We start from the raw sequence: 20,287 nt of genomic DNA, 5'->3' as shown, positions 1-20,287 counted from the left end.
TCAATGGGTAACCCATGCACCAGGCTACGGTGCAGCACACAGCAAATGGATGCTGAAATATCAGTATCCCCTAAGGGCCCGCAGGAGAAGCCGACACTGCAACCTGCCCTGAGGTGTTTCCCAAATAGGAATAAATTGGCCATTTCAGATTTAAAAACGATACAAACTCTCTAAGGGAGGCAGTATGACATTTGGATCAGATCTTGGATATGTCCTTTGACCACCACAAATAAATCAGTCAAAGTACCCTCCAAAACACAAAGAAAGAAAGAAAAAAAAAAAAAGAAAAAGATTATATTTGTGTCACTGATGGGAACAGGAAGCAAGCTAGAGATGGCACACATGGGAAGAGACTCCATGCAGCAAGAGGCTCTGCATTGCCAAACGCTCCTTTGACCAGAAGCCTGGACAGCAGTGGGGCTCCTACAATGGGTTGATCACTCAAGTTAAAAATTGCAACCCGTGGGCTGGGTTTCCAGCAAACGCACCTGGGTGGCACATGCTTCTCCAAGTGGTCTGAACCTGCAGCGTGACAGCATGTGTTCCCCCAGATGTAGGTCTTTATTTCGGGTTTCACCCGGAGCGACTGCAAATGGCCAAGCCATGACCGTACAGTGGGGCAGCTCTAACAGCAGCCCCCGGCTGCGGCTCCCAACACAGAGCCAGCTCCATCCCTCCACACCGGGAGCCGGGAAGCAAAGACTATCGCCAGGATTGCCAAAGCAGATGAAAAAGGGCTATTTTCAGCCGGAGGGTCTGGCTGTGCCAGGCCAGCCTCGCCGCATGCTGTGTGCCTCTCCCCCGGTGGGGCGAGCCGACGTGGGGGGGTCCCCCCCGGATCCCCAGCTCTCCCCAGCCTCTGGCTAAAGGACATCAGGTTGAGACGAAGCAGGGGAGACCCTGCGGAAGGGGCGCTGCGGGTCGCACCCCGGTATTTGCCGTCCCTCCGCGGCGCCCGGAGCCTCCGCAAACTTCTCCAGCCGGAGGCACCCGCAGGCGGCCGGGCCCGGCGCGGCCCACGGCCCCTCTGCCGGGCTCCGGGAGCGGAGCCGGTGCTCCCCCGCCGGCCGGGCTGGGAGCGGGGGGAAAGCCGGGGTGCCCCCATCCCCTCTCCCTGCCCGCGGGCGCTGTGGTTCCGGCCCCCTCCGCGGGGCAGCAGCTCCGTGCCCCCGCGGGATGCGGGCTTGAGAGCAGGGGATGCCGCTTCCCCCGGCGGCACTTTGCCGGCTCCAACTTCGGGGGGAGCCCGGGCATACCAAGGCCGAGCCGAGGCAGGGGGCGGCCGACCGCCCCTCCGCGGGGCTGGGGCTGGAGGCGGCTCAGCCCGCTGCTCTCCTTCCATCCCGCTGCCTTGCTCCGCGGCTAGAGCCGTGCCGTGCCGTGCCGGGGCGCAGCCCGGTGTTCGTTCCCCCTCCGGCCTCGCCTCTCCTCCGCTCCTGCAGACGCGGCGCTCCCGCTCCCCCCGCGCCCTCCCCGCCGCCTCTCCCCGGCCGAGGGCCCGGCTCCCGCCGTGCCCCGCCGGCCGCGCTCAGCCCAGCCCAGCCCAGTCCAGCCCCCGGGGTGCGGGCCTCTCCCCCGGCGGGACCTGGCTGCTCCCGCCGACTCCGCGGAAAAAAAAAAAGTTGCAGCGAGGGAAGTTCCCGGTGCGGTGCGATGCGAAGTTGGGGACGTGGCCGCCTCGCCCTGCCCTGCCGCCCCCCGGGGAGCGGGGGAGCCCCACCGAGGGAGTGGGGAGGCGGGACGGGGACGCACCTACCTTCAGCTGTCGCCCTCTTCATCTTAGGGGTCGGGGAAGGCACGTCTGGAGGCGCAAAGTCGAGCGGCAGCGGTACAATCCTTGCGAAAGCGGGGCAGATCCTCGTGCAAAACTTCAGCCCGAGCGCGGAGCGGCGGCGCACGGGGAGGGGGCTCTCCCTGTGCCGGCGCCCTCGCTCATCGGGGGAATGAGCAGCCCCCGAACTGGAGTCAGCATCCAGGCGAGGCTCCCCCTCCCTGCCTGCCTGCCTGCTTGCCTGCCTCCTCCCTCCGTCCTTCCTTCCTTCCTTCCTCCCTCCCGCCAGCCGCACGCACAGAGCCGGGGCTGCGGCGGATCCCGCGGCGGCAGAGCCGGCGGCGGCGGCGGGGAGCGCGGAGCCTGCTGCACTGTATCCCGGGAGCGAGCGAGCGGGGCGCAGGGATGGAGAGGCGATGAATGTTTTATGGGATCATGTGGTTTGACGTGAGAGGAATCAGCCTAGATCGGATTTACTGGCTGGAGGAGTGAGAGGGAGGACGGGGGAGACGGGCACGGGATGGATGGAGGGAGGGGCCGCTCCGGGGGCAGACGGTGCGCGCAGGGGCCGCTCCGACGGCGGCGGCGGCGGCGGCTCCGCGGCGGAGCCCCCGCGGTGCGCGCCCGCGGCCCGGGCAGGGCTGCGAGAGGCCGGGAGGCTCCGGGCGGCTCATTCCTGGAGGAGAGGTGCCACCTAAAGGAAGCCGCGGATAGGCACGCCCGGGCGGCTGCGGGCATCGAGCCGGCCCGCTCCTCTCCGCCTCCCGCGGCAGCCGCGCCCGCACGGCCCGGCCCGGCTCGCCTCAGGGTCCCCGGGGGCTGCCGGGCCCTGGCAGTCCCTCCGGGAGGCAGCGGAGCCCCGGCTGCTGGAGGCCTCGGTGGGTGGTTTTTCCCCTGCTATGGTCCCCTGGAGCCGGGCCGCTCTCTGGGGAGGCGGCGAGAGACATCTGAAACCGCAGCGCTTCTTCCCGCGGTGCTGGCGAGGCCCCACCGCCAGGTTTTGCTTCTGCTGGTGCGGAGCTGCTGCGTTCCCCGCAGAAAGCCTGGTAAGACAGGCCCTTGGGTAGAGTCCGAAAGAGAGAGCTCTTCTTCCCCTCTTGCATATCTGAGTCCTCTCACCACATCCCACCCCTGCTCTTTTGGGATCACTCTCCCATGTACAGGAAGAACAACAGCTTACCTCAGTTTACCCAAAACGCATGAAGTTTACACTGGTGGTAGATGAGGCAGGGTGAAGCTGGCTTTCCCATCCTCCTCAGCCCTCCTGCAGGCTTCCCTCCTTCCCTGTCCTGGAGCGGACAAGTGCTTACTGCATAGGCGGCTCCCATCTGCAGTTGTCCTGGGAAGCAGAAAGACTTTTTTATTAAGTGAACTCATTTGCTCAGTGGGGAAAGGAGGAGGGAAGGATGGTGCCAGAGAAAGCTGAACATCTTGCAACATGAAGGCATGGTGGCTCTGTCCCTGCTAGTGAGAGGTTTCAAACTGCTGCCAGATATGTGTATATATCTGTATCTATGTACACATAGGTATATGTATGCTATTGAATATTCATTCCTCTCTTACAGCTTGTCACCTTAATATTGACCATCTCTAGAGAAGCTTGCACTCAGGGCTTGTGTCATAACCACATCTCTTGAAGGCCTACCCAGTTTGCATCTTGGAACCATTGTTCCAAGATGAGCCAGAAAACTGTTTCTCCTGTGTACAATGACCCTTCTCATCTCACCAAAAGATCTGTGGGGTACTTCACGCTGACACCACAATCATCTATGGAAAAAAGAAATGCTACAAAAGGAAGGCCTAACTGGACATTTGAGGCAGATGGAGGTAGTTTACCAAGTGTGGGCTTTAATTATGCAAACAGCCTCAGCTGTCCAAAGGTACCAGGGAGGTATGGCTTCCAGATGTCTTCTGGATATCTTTTGCTGACACTTTATTGGTCACCTGCAACCAAAGTGTAAGAGCAGAGCAAGGGAAAGGCTGCCGTTAGGATATATGGGTAGGTCAATAGAAGGAGCGTGATGGAGCAGGGCTGAGATGCAGAGCTTCCAGGACCAGAGCAGGAGGGCTGCAGCTGGCAGAACTCTGGAATGGACCCCAAGTTGTGTTCTGGGGGTCAGAGCAGGACCTACCTCACCTACAGACCTTTCAGGACCTTCAGTGCCACTAGCAGAATAGAGATGAATCTGGCTTTTCTCAGGAAAGGGCAAAGCCTGCCAAATGCAGCCACGTTCTCATGCAATAACACTCATCTTTTGAGGCCTACATTTTGGGGACTTGCTGAGAAACAGCTGGAAGCAGGATGTGCTTCGAGGAATGCCCACGCACAAGTGCTGGTGCCAGGACTAGGCGTGCGGAGAGTCTGGGGGCAGCTACCTCCAGAGCTTGGCTCAGAGGCAGGATGGTGTGGCACCAGGAGATAGGCTGGGGAAGAAGCATAAAGGAGGAGTTATGAGGGCTGTGGGGTACTGTCTTCTACTCAGCTAAGCTCTGTGGGTTCAGATCACAAAGAGGGGTGCAAATAAACCTGTCCAATTATGCATCACATAGTTACCTTGCCTTACAAACCTTGTAAACCTTTTCACCTTGGTCAGACAGTGCGCCCTCCCCTGCATCAGACTCCTCAGCCACCGACGGTTCCAGTTCCCGCTTCTCCTGCTGGAGTTTTCACTTGCAGTTGTTCTCCTTTTGAAATTCTATGTCAAAATGATCCAGAACTGTAGCCACCCTCTAAAATGGTCCAAATGTAAAGGTATAGCCTAATGCCTTGAGCCCCTCTCCTCCATTCCCCTGGAGATGGGAGATGATACCTGGGGAGGGCAGGGGGATACCTGGCCCTCTGAGCACTATCTTTCTGCCCCCACAAGACTGCAAGGGTGCAGGGATTATTCCCTAGTTCTCTTCCTTCCCACACCTCCAGCCTGCATACCTAATTGCATCCCAGCTTAGGCATACACTTACCTTCTCTACTCCTTTTGCCTTGCATGCCCTGTTCCCTCTACTTGCTCTGCATAAGGGCAATCTCCAGCTGTATCCCTGCCCATCCTGTATCCATGCCTGCACCCTAACCAGTGTGTGCTGCACCCCTGCCCTAACCTGCACATACTAGAGCTTGGCACCATACAGCCCCTCTCTTCTTTGCGAGTCCTGTACACACAACCCAAGGCAGCACTTAATGAACGTGCTGCCAAGAGAGCTCTATGCCCACAAGGTCGAAGGCTGGGACCCTCAGATGGGACCGTGACTTTCAATACAGCTGTCTGTTTTGGGTGCTTGGGCCAGTCTGTGGCAAGTCTGCTCTGAAGGAACAGAAGGGATGTCTGGGGGTGTCAGGGATAAAGGAGAGGTGAGGTCTGGGAAGAGACAAGAAGCATTCCCATGCAATCTGCTGGCAGCACGCCTTGTTGTTGATTTGTGGACACCTTCTGGGGAGGGAGGATGATCCTGTCTTGCCCTGCTGTTTCTGCCATGACAGTCCAGGTACCACAGGTTAAGAATATGCTGCTCCTCGCTTTTAAACACACCTTCAAGCACTCGTGTTTCAATAGTGCCCTCTGACTTTGCCATCCCAAGTGGTGCATCAGGAGAGAGAGGTCACCTACGTGCAGAGCATCAAGATGGCTGCAGATAAAAGGATGCTGGAGCTGGAATTATCTGGGAGAGGGCTGGAGGTGAACATGAGCAGCAAAGGAGTTAACTGAAGCTATAGTCACAAGGCCGAAAATTACAGGTTCTACCAGGAAGGCAGCCAGCTGCGTGTGGCTGTTTGGCTGACATTTCTGAAAGGTTAATCTTGAAATGGAGAAAGCACATCTGTAGAGGGCTGCGACTGACTTTTCTTGCAGATTCCTGCACCACTTTAGGCCGGTTTGAGACCCAACAGTTTGTGACACACAGGTAACCATGAAGTAACATGGTGGCTGTGACCTTGGCATGCAAAGTAGTGCTCCACAGTGTGATGTGTGTCCTAATGCCAGCTTGCTTTCCAAACTCATGTTATAAGGCACAGGAGACTGGCTCTCCCCCTGTGCCTGCATGTTGGACATTTGCACTTTCCATTTCCCGACATGTCTAAGTGTTGTCTAGCAAGGACTGGGTGAAGGAGAAGGAGAAGGAGTAGGAGATATCCTGGGGGATCTGAGGTGGCTTGCAATTACAGCGTGAGTAATTCTGTGCAGTTCGCTTGCAGCTTAGAAAGGAGCCAACATTCACTGAGATCAAGAGACACCTTGCTTTGACTGGATAATTACATGTTCGTCTTTACCTAGTGCTTAATCACACTTAGATCAATTCTCTTCCTTTGGATTGTGAGTCTTGTTTGCAAAGTGTCAACCGTTCACCTGCTCTCTTTAACACTTGTTTGTGAGCAGAGTGGCTCTGACGTGTTCAGGGCACATTCCTGGGTCTAAGGGTGCTGAGGAGAAGGTGGAAGAGAGAGGTGGATGTGGAGAAATAGAGAGGGCACTATGAAATGGGAAACCATTGCCCTTTGCCACTCTCACACCCACCTCTTTTTTGGAATAGGACCTAATGAGTTGATTCCTGAGTTCCAATATTAAAGTGTAGCTTTTATCCTTGTGCTGATCCAGTAAGGACTTTTTACCTTTCTTCCCCACTGCCTTGTGGCTGCACCTGTCCTGTGTCTGATGTGGATGTGAGCACCTGAAAAAATCTCTTGGAGGAACAAGGAGGCAGAAAAAAGGCACTAAAAGACCAGTTTGTTTGCTGTTGTGCCTAGGCCAAGTTCTGCAACTGCCCGTGCTTGCAGGAGGCAGGAGCAGACATGAGCACATGGTGCAGAATGCAGCATGGGCAATCAGCAGGTCAGGGAATATTACTTCCTCCACTATAAGGAGATATAGATAAGGACCCCTCTGGACCCCTGGACAAGTCATACTTCCAAGAAGACCTTGTCTTGAAGTAGTTTTCACCTGCTCTGAGGACAGGTATAGGCAGACAATGCAGGGAGAGCCCAATAACCAGAAAACTGAAGCATGGCCCCTCCTAGACTCCCTTGCAGTGAGAGATGTCATGCCAGAGATGTGCTGATTGAGTCCTGGGCCCTGGTGTGAGCTTAGCCTGGCTTGAACCATCCACCCCCCTATGGCAGGCATGACACTCCATCTCTGTCAACTGTCTTAGCTCATTACCATATCGCATTAATTCAGGAAAAGGCACTGAATATCTGTGTTGTTCTTATGTGCTGTTTTGCTCCTATTGCCAGGAAAAACTGCGCCAGAGCCTTGCAGAGCCTGGATGGGCAAGGCAGAGTGAGAAAAGCTTCCTCTCTGTCAGTGCATCCACCCCCTGCACAGCCAGCAATTCCCCACGGATGCTGCCTCTCCCAGGAAGGTGAATTATGAGCCTCATAGCTTCTGCTTTGTGATTTCTCTCAGATTTCAGGCCTCTTCTGCCTGAGCAATAGGGTCGGCTTGGACGAGTTGTTCCTGTAAATCATCTCAGCACTCGCTTCAGCCTGACACATCAATCCCCTCTCGTCATGCAGTAAAAGGTTCCCACCTGGTCCTGGCGGCGCTGCTGAGATTGGGATGTGCCAAGAATCCTTCAGAGCATCATAGGGCCATGCAGGAAAGACCACAGATTTATTCAGGCATCTCTTGCAGAAAGCTGCTTGGTTTCAAGCCTTAGGGGGACTTAGCTAGATAAGAGCTTGCATGTGGCTTGGAGATGCCCTGAGTTTGCTCTGCACTGACTGTGAAGCAACTGGGAACAGTCCAAGATGCTAAATGGACTTTGAAGATGGGGAAACACAAAGCCCTAAGAGGTCTCTTCAGGGAGCCAAGAGGAGAAGGGCAGCAAAAGTCCAAACATGGACCAAAGGTAAAACCTGCTCCTCCATGGAGCTGAACCAGAGGACCCCTGTGCACTCCATGTGTGTTGACTGCAGAGTGAATGAGGGCTGGGCTGAACTGGCATGGCTGTGTGTCTCAGAGGCCCACCCAGTGACCTGGTCGAGAGGAGCCCAACAGAGTCATGGCTTCTCCATTTCTCCATTTCTGCACTGCTGCTCTCTGCAGCTCTCATCCACAGCTGTGTGAATGCCAAAACCCCAGACGAACAAAGCATCCAAAACACGAAAGGTGTTTGGGTTGGAAAGCCCTCCCAGTGCCCCTTCAGTAAGACCTGGTAGCCAGATCTTGCACATACTCTGCAGCTATCCCTGGACCACCAGGCCATGTGTTGGACACAGTGCCCAAGGAGTGGGAAGAGTCCCGAGAGCAGCAGTTGAAGAATGGCCGCTTCATCACAGCCACGTCAGGATGATTCAATTGGGATCACCTTCCAGATCCTGTAACTGCTCACAGTTCTGCATTTCAGGAGCTGTGCTGTTCCCAGGTACAGCACACTCATGATGTGGGCTGTAGCTCGTATGTTCGTTAAAGGGGTCAGCTTTTTGTCTTCCTCCAAGCTGACAGTATCTCCACTGTGATGGTGCCAATCCTGGGTGGACATTGCTGCATATTGTTTCTTTGCCTTGAGTTACTGAGACATGGTTTCTCCTACTTGTTTTGGTTTTTGTTTATTTGTTTGTTTGTTTTTCAGTTTAAGATGAGAAGGGATTACTCATTTTTTTTAAGGCTGACTCCTACTCTCTTGATGTTGATGGATGTTCTGGCAGGGGCAGTTGTAGGGACATGCGGAAGGGCTACTGGAGAGCACTGGCAGAAAATGAACATCTAATTCGTGACTAGGAACATCTGCCCTTACAGCCTGATTCTAAACGTCACATATATTTCATGGAGGAATGAGAGCATGGCAGTACCACATGACCAATCAAACCAGCTCTGATATCAGATCTGCAGTACTCCCAACAGAGTTAGCAAATGAGTTGCAGACCGGGAACTATCTGCAAATAGTTTCCAATAATGAATTGAGGTGCGAAAGCTGCAATCTGCTCCTAGACAATCTGTAAACAGAGGGAAGGAAAATTCACCAAAATAAATTATTCATTTCAGATTAGTCTCCTATCTCATGTCTTAACTTGAAACCCTCCAGGGCCTGCAGAGATTTCCAGGGATGGTGCTATACCTTAAGCAGTGCTGTGTTGGGGGCAGGCACAATGACAGTGGGGGTCAGATAAAGGTGTCCTGTCACCACTTGGCCAGCACTTATCCCTCCCAACTGATGTGGATTTGCTACCAAACATGAACCAGCTCCATGGGTTGTCCAGAGACAGTGACAGTAAGGCTATTCCAGGCCAAAAATTGGACTCTTCCCCTCTCCCTGCTGCCCTCATCAGAGAGAGATGGAGGAAAGGGAACCACCTTGGAGCAGGAAACAAAATAGAGGTGGGAGGGGGAATGCGGGGGGAAAGAAGAGTGCATGGCTAAGTGATAGAGGAGCAGGGCAGACTGGAGGCAAATTATAACTGCAAGCTGGACCAAACCATGTGGGACATACAGATGTGCCCCATCATGCTATGGCATTCCTGAATAAGGAATGGATGGAGCTCACCTGTGTGATGAACCAGGAACTGCACCCAGCCATCCTTTGGAAATCTTCCAAACAGCCTTAGGAGAAGAAATTGGCCCCTAAGAAGAATGAGTTCCTTAAGAGTAGCTTGAGGTTTCCTGAGGGCACATCTGACTGGACAAACACCACTGACCTCAGGCAGACTGTCCAGGTGATGGGGACGACAAGCAGGCTGTGTTTGAATGATGCGAGGGATTCAGTGTCCCATGCCCATGCGCTCTTTCTGATGAGTTTAGGACTTGGCATGGCTTGATGCATGAGAAACTGGCTAAAGAGCAGAAAAATTGCATATGGTAAAGAGAAACATATGGAGCTGGAGGCAGGTGCAAGATAGGAAGCTAGGATATGGCAGTGATTATTTGTTCAGTCATCTGCAAAGATTGCTGCCTCTGAAGTGGCTTGAGCTGTTTATGGGTCCTCCTGTGCAGGACCTTCAGGTGGGACAAACCAGGTTTAAGTAGCTTTGTCATTTTGACTGTTGGTGGCCTATGGATCTCCAGATGCCACAGTCTGGCTCTTTTGTTTTATAAAAACCATAGTGCAGTTGCAAGTCTTCAAAACTCAATATGCAAAACAGCAGACTGGACTGTAGTGCGTTAAGGTGTTTCACAGAAAGGTGTGAGGCACTATTGTCATCTTTTATTAGGATTAAACTATTAAACGAAATTCTTGTGCATGTTTTCCTGAAAGCATAGTGAGCTGACATGTGGAAGTGCAAAGTTCAGAGCAGAATTTTCCATCCCTGGTCATGCCAAACTGGGCAGAAGACTTGAGGAACAATGTATTGCTCACAATATAAGAAGGTTTTAGATTAAACGTGACCCCAGACATCACCTGGAGAGAAACTGTGTCAAGTTGGACTTTTTCAAACCTTATTTTCTGCCCTAAAACTTGCTCTATATTCAGGGGAATTCAGTAATACTTGAACAGTGAGCTCAAATCTGGTGGATTTGTCCTTGATCCATTTTGGCAATTATTGTCCCAAACTACTGTGATCTCCCCAATTGCCAGTGTTTGGCCTTTTGGAGCTGCCTGTCTTACAGCCCAGCTAACACTGATCACCAAACCACAGGATTACTGTTGCATTATTGCTGCTCTGGACCACAATGATTTTTCAGGAAGATGTGTGCTGAAACTATTGAGGCTTTACAAAAACCACTTCAGCTTTAAGAAATAACCCAAAGAAAATTCTGGCAACGTTGTTCAACAAGCTCTTAATGAAGACTTTACAAATATCGCTGTCAAGGCAATGGCTTTGCTCCGTTGACAAAAAGCAAGTGAACATTTGGGCTCCTGAGTCACAGAGGTAAACTGGGAAGTGGTGAGAGGAATTTATGGAAGTGAGTATTTTGGCAAAAAATACTGCCATGTACAGTGAGAAGGAGGTGGTGGTCTTGGCAGTGGCCTGAGCCTAGAAGACCTCCTGTGGTTAGGCCACCTCATGAACCCCACTGATCTGGTGGGCGCTTGGTCATCCGTCCTTTCATATTTCAGTTAAGAGGCTGAAGAGATGACTAAAAGCCTGTTCTTGCATAGTGTGTCCCCAGGAAAAATGAAGTGCCCACATAGTTTCCTAAAGAAAGTGGTTTTCAGGAAAAGACAGAAGGCTGGAGGTAAACATAATGCTTCTCTGTGGGAAGACTCAGTATCCCGTGGAAATCAGTTCTTTTCATTGAAAATTTGACTATCTGAAAACCAGCTGCTCGACTTAGAGACCTAGCAGTGGCAGTAAGGATTGTGAGCCCAATGTCTCTTGTTCCCATCTTCTATAAAACCATGACTCCTTGAGGCCATGCTGACCAGTCCTTGACTGGGTGAAGACACGCAGGGACACTCACGCCCTGCTAGCTGCTCATCAAGGGTAAGTCACAGTGCATCATCAGAGGTGAGGTCCAACTATGAATGCTGAAGGATGCCGTGAGAATGAGACACGCAAACCTCATCTCCAGAAAAACCCTGCCGCAACGTTTCTGAACTGAAGGGTCTCCACAGTTGCGTCCTGCCTTGACTCCTGGGTGCTGATGTTTGTGCCATCCCTTGGCTAAGGATCATAAAATTGAAAACGCAAGGATGCTGATTTCAGTTTTTTCTTCCAGAAATCTCAAAGCACTAGAGAGCACCTCGCAGTTTCCCATGCTGCAGGCAGAGGTTCAGAAGCTCTGGGGAGCTGGTGCAGGTGTTACAGCTGTGCCTTAATGTGAGCTCGGGGCTTGTCGCTTCTGCTTGGATGAAAGTCACCCTGCTCTGGCATTTCAGGTGCTCTCCTTGGACCGTGAATAATCGTGCTCTGCTGCTGCCTTGCTGAGGAAAATGTCCCATTAGATGAATACCCCTTAAGCAAGCGGAAGAGCACTCGCACAAAGGCTGTGTTCAGGTGGCCAGATCAGGCCATGTTTGAACTAGGGTGCCATATGGTACAGAGACAGTGCTGTCCATTACTTTGCAATGAAATAATATTTTGTTTTACGATTGTTTGCAATTAGCCTCCTGCAGCAGATGAATAATCTGTTCTTGTTGATTCGACAGAGACGTCGTTTGGAAAGGGGACAAATAGCATGTGCCGTCTCACCCAGCAATCATAGGCATAAAGGAAAGAAATACGGACACACCAATAATTCCCAGCGACCACTCCAGTAAATTTAGCAATGCTGGCATAAAGCAAGCAATAAATGCAACAAACAGTGATTGGAGGAGCCACAAAACCTGCTGCCACAAGGCAGGTCAGCCACTTCCACTTGAGCATGGCTGGAGAGAGGGGTCAGGGAGCGGAAGGGGGCAGACCCCTGCCCCAGGCTGCTCAGCTCTGAAGTGTGACAGCCAACAGCACTGCAACCCCCGTGGGAGAGATGCTTTCTCGCAGTCAGAAAATATAAGCCATTTTCAGAAGGCGAACAGATTTTGGTTGGGAGGTGAGGGAAGCGGAGGGCCAAGAATAGAAGGGAACAGTGGGCGTAATTCTGACTCCCTGCTGCATTCAAAGTAAAGTACAGGACAAGTTTCAAGGAAACAGCAGGCCAGACCTGGGGGGAGCTGGCAGAGAAAATCGAGCCTGGCAGGGTGTTGGTGATCCGACCGTTGGTGCCCCAGAGGAAGCAAGAGAGCATCAATGCAGGCACATTGTTTGAGTAGCACAAAGGCGAGATACATCATGCACTTATCTCAAGCAGGGTACAGAGGTACAAATTATAGTCCCCTTATTAGGGACTATAAAGGAGAGACGTGAAGCAGGAGAAGATGATCCTGGGTGACAGTGGTGACGTGGATCTTAAGCACAACAGAACTGAGCATGGAACAGAGTGATATAATTCAAGTCACCGATAGTTGATCACTATCAAAACATAACATTTTCATATATATATTTATGTGTGTGTGTGTGTATCTGGCCTTGCAAACCTGTGCACGCATGGGCGTGCTGCTAAGCACACTGGTACGCAGCAAACTGCAGAGCACAGCTTAACGCCATCTATGCGGTGAGAACAGGAATTGCATTAGGCCTTCCCAGAGCAGAAGGGATGGCAGGATGAGGGGAGGACATTGCTTTCTGCTCTGCTGTTTGCCTCTGTTCCTTCAAAGTGCAGCATTTTCAGTGGCTTGGCATGGTGCTGCCGGGTGCCTGGCACAGACCGTGTGTATGTGTGTGATGACCCATGCAATGATGGGAACATCAGGTAAAGCCAGCAGCCACAGGGCACAAGGCTGGGGGACAGCAGGTGCCAGGCAAGACAACCCTGAGCACTTCCATGCTGCAGGAGCCATGACTTTGGCTTCTTTTCTCCACGAGTGGTACCTGCAGGGCAGGGGACTTTGTGCACAGACTGCTGGAAATAACCACTTTTACTATATTTGCTCAGCACTGCAGCTTTGGCTTGGGCACAAGCTGAGGCAGCGGTAGACGGGCTGGAGGCAGAAGGCAGTGTTAAAAATGTACTGCTGTCCTGGGCATCTTGGGAATGATGAGCACGGTTGCAGGGGCCTTCCCTGTGAATTGGTGTGGAGTGGAGGAACCATGGTGCCGAGGCTGTCCACAGCCAGAGCTGCATCTCTGACAGCGAGCAGGAGTGATGCTCAGGGAGCAGTGCAAGAACAGGGTAGATATAGAGGAGACCAGCCCCTGTCAGCCCCTGGCCACCCCTGCAGATGCTGGCATGTAAAGGAGAGCAGTGAGGGGCGGGAGGGCTCTGTGAAAAGCCTCAGCATTTCAGCGCAGAAGCTCCTTCCCTGAGCAGTGGAGAGATGACCTACCTCTGCTCCTGCACATCACATCTGGCGAGAGGAGCTGCCCTGGGGGCACGAGCCCTCGTACTGGATACATGGGGGACTATGATGGTGGAGGTCTTACCCCTGCTACTGCCCAGTGCCCTGGGAGCAGGGCAGGACTCACTGCTGATTCCTCGTTCCTCCTCCTCAGGTTTTTCCAAAGCCCAGAGCCCGTCTGGCCCCTTTAGCTAATGCATCCACCTTAATGCCTTTCCCACACTTCACAGTCCTGCCTCTTCCTTTCGTGGCACTTGGTTCCATTTTCACCTCCGCTGCATCCCATAGCTGCAAGCAGCCAAGGACAGCAATTGCATCCATGAAGGAGCCCATCTGAGGACGCATCCCATCTAGCTTTAGCTCTTCTTGTGCAATTAATCACATCGAAACTGGAAGAGGGCAGGTCCACAGGACTAAGCAGGTTCCCCAGCAGTTGGTCTGTGAGTCTTGTTGGTTGTCTCACCTACACTAAGCCTGGCTGAGTTCTCACCAAAGCAGCAGGGGAAGGCCTCCTGTAAACACTCCTCTATCTTCCACAGCTGTTTTCATGGCAAACATCTTTGATCTGGTCTAACAGATGCCTCGTGGAGAAGGGCTGTCAGTCACATGCACTGGAAAACTGCAGGCTGGGAAGTTCTTGCACCATTGCTTGGGTGTGGAAGGACCTTCGATGTCTGGACAGATCTTGCGGCTACTCTCTTCCTCAGGCTCCAGAGGATCTCTGAATCACGCAGACAACTTGATGTCACGCTAAAGCAACAGAGAAGCCACCTCTGAAGGGCACCTTCCTGTGTGTGTGTGATAATGTGCTCTGAAATATATAAAATAGTTTCAGAGTGAGGAAGATCACTGGTAAGTTTACCAAAATTTACTTGAAAAACTGTTTCAAAGCATTACAAATGTAGCTTGCAAATATCTGGACGTGTTTGCTGTTCTCTGAGAGGAGTGGGTGTAGGTGCCTTTCTGCAGTGCTCCCAGGGAGCTGCTGTGAATATCAGAGCTTTGCAAACCGCACTTCTGAAATATCCCTGAAATGACAGCCCTGCAGCCCGCACATCGCTGGAGAGGGAAGATGGGCTCCAGGAGGATAGGAAAGTCTTTTCAAGTCAGACTGAATTTCATCCCACTAGCCCTTCAACTCATGGCCACAAGAGCATTTTTTCCCCTCTAAATTGCATAGAGTATCTGATGAGCTGCTCAGAGCTCACGGCTGGGTTGTCCCCCAGACCAGGGATGGTGATGCCTTGGGAAAACAGAAAAACAGGAGAGGAGACCTCCCTCAGCATTTGCTGTCAGGATCTTGTGGCAGCCTCCTGGGCCAGTTCCACTTTACAAGGAAGTAAGAAGGACCGATTGGGTTTGCCTGCTGCCTCTGGTTGGTCCCTTTTGAACCAGGGCTCAGGCAGAGCTGAAAGCACGTGTGAAAGTGGAGTGGGGCTGGGGGAAGTTCCCGAAACTGCTGAAAACTCATGGTGGCTACCACCCAGATGTGAAGTATCACCCAGTGGGGTTTCCCAGGCAGGCCAGTCTGGGTGTCCAGACAGCAGGTAGGTAATGCAAGTAGGCTCTGATAACCTGAGCATTTGGAGAGCCCTGAGAGATATCTGCAGCCATCTCCCAGCCAGGCTTTGTCTGTTCTCTGCGCCACATGGGTGATGAGCAGCCTGTCTGGCTCACAGCTCCTGACAAACACAGCTCCCCATTCACTTTAATAACAATGAGCAGAAAAGGACCGACAAAAATGGATTTTTTCCCCTTCCTTTTTCAGGAAACCTGGCAAGATGTCAAAATGCTCGGCTGCCACTCTGTGCATGGAGTGTGTTGCCCAGCTCTTCCGCATGCTCCTTTGCCAGGCCTGGAGCAATCACAGATCTTATTTTCAGCAGCTGAGCTGGCAGTGTAAGTGGGAGGAGAAAGCTTGGCTATCAGTCATCAGGAGATACTAATCACTCCCAAGGAGGTGTTTACTGGAGGGGCGTATGTGTGTGCGTGCATGTGTCTGGGAGATGAACTGCCATTAGAATTGCAGATCGTGCACTTGTTAGCAAAGTGCCTAGACCCTGCTTTACAATTTGCTAATAATAAAGCATTTGTTCCCAGGAAACAAACGCCCAGATTTATGTCTTACTCACAAAGGACTCCAATAGATATATTGATACCTTGTGAATCTGCAGCAGAGAAAGATATTGAAAAGCAGCTGTTTACTTCACTCCATCAAGCTCCTCTATTGATAACTGGGAGGCATTTATTTCACTATGGATAGACCACTTAGAATTGCTAACTCTCTGTTGCCGATACGTCCCATATTTAGGGTTATTATATCACCATAAAATAGCTTTATGGAGCTATGAATATAGGCACACATCAATATCCACAACTGCAGCCACAGCTCTTTCATTTGCCTGACAGCGCTGGGAGAGCCCAGGCAGTCCTGAAGCCCGGAGGACAGGGAACAGAGGTTTCAGGGGATAAATACGCAAAGGAAGAGCTCTTGGTGCCTTTCACCTGCCTGCGTGTAGAGCCCAGTAATGCCTCCTCTCTGGAGAGCTGGTATGCAGACAGTCTTGCTTTGGCACTGGTGGCTCAGTTTACCAGCACATCTAGACACTGCAGTACCACTGATGCTCTTGGGCTGGCCGGGAAGCTGCCAGGCACCAAAAAACAAGCGCAGGGGCTCTAGTCTTCCTCTACAGCCACGGCTACACAGTCACAGGGTGCTAGCTGGAGCGTGTAGGGATGGAGGCTGTTTGTGCCTCCGGGTGCGCATGGATAGGACGTGTCGGAGCACTGTTATTTGTTCTCCCATTTGGCAGGTGGTACTTTGCTCTGGGATCATTTTCCAGAAGAGCTCAGCTCCCAAGGGAAATGCAGCATGGAGAGAAGGACCTCAGCAGGAGGAATTTCTTTTGCAGGGGGAGTTTCGGACACAGAAAGGACAGACAGAAAATGCTGCTGGGATTCCACTGGGGGTTTTGCACCATCCATAGCTAAGACCTTACACAGCCAAAATACCTGCGTAGCTCTGGGCTCTCCCTTCCCACCCCATTCACGTGTTCAAAATATCTAACCGCATGCTCAGGCATGCCCTTATTTCTTGGTGATTCATTAAATCTGGAGTAAGCTCTCCAGGTGGCAGGTCTGCATGCACAGCACTGTAACTGCTACCAGAACGGGCCTCTCTGAGGCTGTTAGTCATTGCAGCTTACATCCTCTATTACATTTTAGCTGCTAAATAATGCACTAATGGAAAAGGAAACCTTAGCCAGGGCATCTAGATTAAGATGCAGAGCAACCACAGCTTTTAGCTTTAATTTTCTGGCTCCAAGTGATGTATTTCTTAGCTTTATTTCTACATGTGTATGTATTTTTTTGCATGGGCTTTCCAAGAAGAGAGGAAACAGATTTTGGCTATAGCACTTGAACTTCTGCTATTAACATTCTCCCTTGCAATGGATTTTTGCTTCACAAGGAAGATGCTGGCTCTAAGAAACCAAAAGCAGACAGTACCCAAAGCACAGAAAGGGCTGAGAGGTGCCTTCAGCCTTTTCAGAAAACTCTGTGAAGATGGTATAGCGCTTTGATGATATATTAGCTCTATCAATCTACCTATCTTTCTGCTTACTGCTGTATTCACCTTTGAGGGGGAATGGCCATTCTCTTTATGACCTGAAAGATTTTTATTCTGACTATTAAATTAATAATTAGCGCTTCATTTACCCAGGATCTCCAATGCCCAGACAGTATTGATTTATCAAAGATGGTACAGTGGAAAGATGGAGTCTCTCACTGAAGTCTTGGGCAGAGAGTCAACAGGGCTTCTTAGCTATTAAAAGGTACATTTCCCATGCAGCAGTCCAGAGAACAAGCAGGCTGGGAGAGAGGAGCCAAGGCGGGTGTATCGCTGCAGGCTGCTGAGCCCTGTGCTGGCCTGCCAAAAGCCCTTCTGGTGAATTGCCTCTGGGCAGGGCACTGGAGCTGGTAGCACCCCAAGGCTCCCGGTGGCATCCCATTCCCAGAATGGCACCATCACCCATGTTTCTGCTGCTCTTCTGATCCCCATAGAGAGCCCATGCTGAGAATCCTTGGGGCAGAAAACACCCTTCCTGCAAGGCTATGCTGCCTAAGGGGGGACTCCAGGCTCAGGACACTCCCCATGACTGGGCAAGGAATAGCCAAAGTCACCTGTTTGTTTTACCAAGAGCTTGTGATTCCTCTGGATCCAGCTGCTTCAGGAAAGAGAAACGAATATAGGAATTTGGCTAGGGAAATTAGTCTTACTTACCTTTTGTATGTCATGATTACTCTTCTTTCACCTTATTTTTAAACCAGAACATAACTCACCACCACCACCCAAAAGCTGGCTGGTCTAATCCCAAGCATTGAGCAATTCTTTTATTTGAAGCAGCTGTTTATGAACTAATAAAGCATCACTAAGAAATCATGGCAAACTTAATTGAAGAGACTGCCAGTCACCAAAGCAAAAGACAAGAGATTATCCAACTCAACATGAGCATCCACAACCCAGCACAGTATATCTCCTATCAATTCCTTTCAGAGTCATGTTGCAGAATACACTCGGGACCCAATGCACCCAGAGTACACCTGGAGTTCAAGCCCATGGGAGTGTACTAAGGGCATGGAAACAGTGAAGGCTCAGCAGGAGGCTCTGCTCATTTCAGTTGGAGCTGAAATGTGGGAAGGAAGATGCCCTGAGCAGCCATGCCCAGAGCACAAAGGCTTGAGCAGAGAGAACAAACTGCCATTCCCAGCGTTGCACCGTCACCCATGTTTCTGCAGCTCTTCTGATCCCCATAGACAGCCCATGCTGAGATAGACCGAGTGGCAGAAGCAGCACATTGACACAAACAGCTGTGCAGAGGATAAGCAGACTTAGCGAGGCTTTTGCCCACAGCTGTCCAGCACGAGGGAAAACATATGTTAAAAAACAGTCTTTACAAATAATCTTAATCTAATCTGTACCTACAAACTCTCTACACTTAACCATAATCACACGTCACATGCAATGACGCAAAGTGTGTTCCAGTGCCAGGTGCTGTTCACATGCTGGCTTGTAGGTTTTACAGCACCACACGGCATGTCCTCTCTGGGTCACAGCAACTGGGCCATTGTCACACTGGGCACCTGCATCTCACCTGCAGCATCACCCCTGGTACTGCCAAAGAGAAATTCAGTGAGGATCCAAATTGCACATATTTACAACATGCCATCTTGAGATAAAGACTGGAGACATTAAGGGATTAACAGACTTAATTTTTCTACCACAGCTGATCATCTTTCCATGGAAGAGCAGTTCCCAGTACAGCATAGTCCCTCCAGTGGAGTGGAGAGAGGTTAGAAACTGCTCTGGGCTCTCCAGGTATGTGGGTTTTAACCTTCTCCCACCAGAGGCTTGTCTTTCCCCATGGTGCCCAGTAGGAGAGTGTCTCTGCATACCCCACTGTCTGAAGGCTTCTCCTGTGCTATCACTTCCACCAGCAGCGGATTGGATGTCTGTATTTTCCCTTCTGCATCTCAAAGGTGCCTTGTGAGACTGGATTCCCAGCTGGGAAAGCATCCTCCTTTTCCCTGCTCAGCTCCCCCTCTTCGCCAGGCACCAGCCTTGCACTGGAAATCAATTCTGCACCGCAAGTCTGGCCAGCTGTGACATCCTGAGCAGGGGAGAAGGAGGGACCAGGCTAGCTCCGAGAATAAACAACCCAGCCAAACCAAGTGAGGTCACTCAGAGCTTCCAGCAGCATCCAGAGCACATAGCAGGAACAGGGGTGGGTTTGGGACAGTTCCAGAGACTGGAGTCAAGGGATGCCAGCTGTATCTCACCTCTCTTCTAAAATTTCTGGGGGTTTAGTCTTTAGAGCAAGAATTAAAACCCTGAAGACCTGACCGTCAAATGTCCTAATGGCAGGAGGCAAAGGCAGAGCCCCAAATGAGTGAAAGCAAGCATCGCCTCCACCTGAGCACAGGATTTTGAGGCCCTTTGGACAGCTAGCATCAGATGGCTCGGTGCTAGGAGCAGAGAGCTGCAGGAAGAGTCAAAGCCAAGAAAAGCTGGTGCTACCACTGCTGTTCTTTGTCAGACATGGACAGCATGTGCCTGTCCAGCTCAGGAGACCACGCGCCCAAGGGAGGGCAGCACCTGGCTGGGCTGAGACAGCAGCTGAGAGCAGAGCAGTCAGTCTGCAGGGACAGCACGAGGAGCCGTGGGGACACGTCCTCCTTGCTGGGGTATCCTACTCTCCTGGGTGACCCTCAGGCTCCTCTGAAATAGCCCTGCTCAGCTGCTGGCACCCTGGCTGCCAGCAGGCATCATCTGCCAGCTGCCACCTGAGCAAGTGCCCAAGCCTGGCATAGCAAGCATTGGAAGGATTTTCCCTTGCACTGGTTTGAACTGTGGCTGTAATGGGCTGTTTACTGTGCAATTCAGGAGAAAAAAGCACTGACTATATTGCCCCAGATGCCTCCCAGTAGTTAACAGAGTTGTGAGTAACCTATGCCACTGGAAACATCATTGAAAATTCATAAAATGGCAGGAAAAAACCCCAACCCTTTATGTTTGAAGCTAATTGAATGAATATTAATTGAAATGAATTTGCAAATATATGCCTAGGCCCCAGCTCCTGCACTTAGGGGACTTCTTAGATGTAAGAAGAAGCAACCAGTAGTCTGGCAAGAGGGGAACTGAGCAGCATCCAGGATGTTCTCCAAATAGGAAGCTTTTATGTTCTGGCCTCGTTATCCCAGATGGACTCA

The 20,287-nt window shown here is 51.6% G+C and overlaps 1 protein-coding gene across 1 annotated transcript in view; it reads right to left on the bottom strand.

The window, feature by feature from the left end:
* RTN4R (reticulon 4 receptor) overlaps positions 1 to 2,145 on the bottom strand; it is an 80,407-nt gene extending 78,262 nt beyond the window's left edge. Inside the window, exon 1 of the mRNA XM_075167080.1 lies at positions 1,757 to 2,145. Coding sequence (XP_075023181.1) covers positions 1,757 to 1,778 — 22 coding nt within the window. The 5' untranslated portion in view covers positions 1,779 to 2,145. The remainder of the gene's footprint in view (positions 1 to 1,756) is intronic.
* Positions 2,146 to 20,287: the final 18,142 nt, after the last annotated feature.

Source organism: Calonectris borealis, chromosome 18, assembly GCF_964195595.1.
Source record: "Calonectris borealis chromosome 18, bCalBor7.hap1.2, whole genome shotgun sequence".
Taxonomy (NCBI): Eukaryota; Metazoa; Chordata; class Aves; order Procellariiformes; family Procellariidae; genus Calonectris; species Calonectris borealis.
This window is presented reverse-complemented; position numbering and strand designations above follow the sequence as displayed.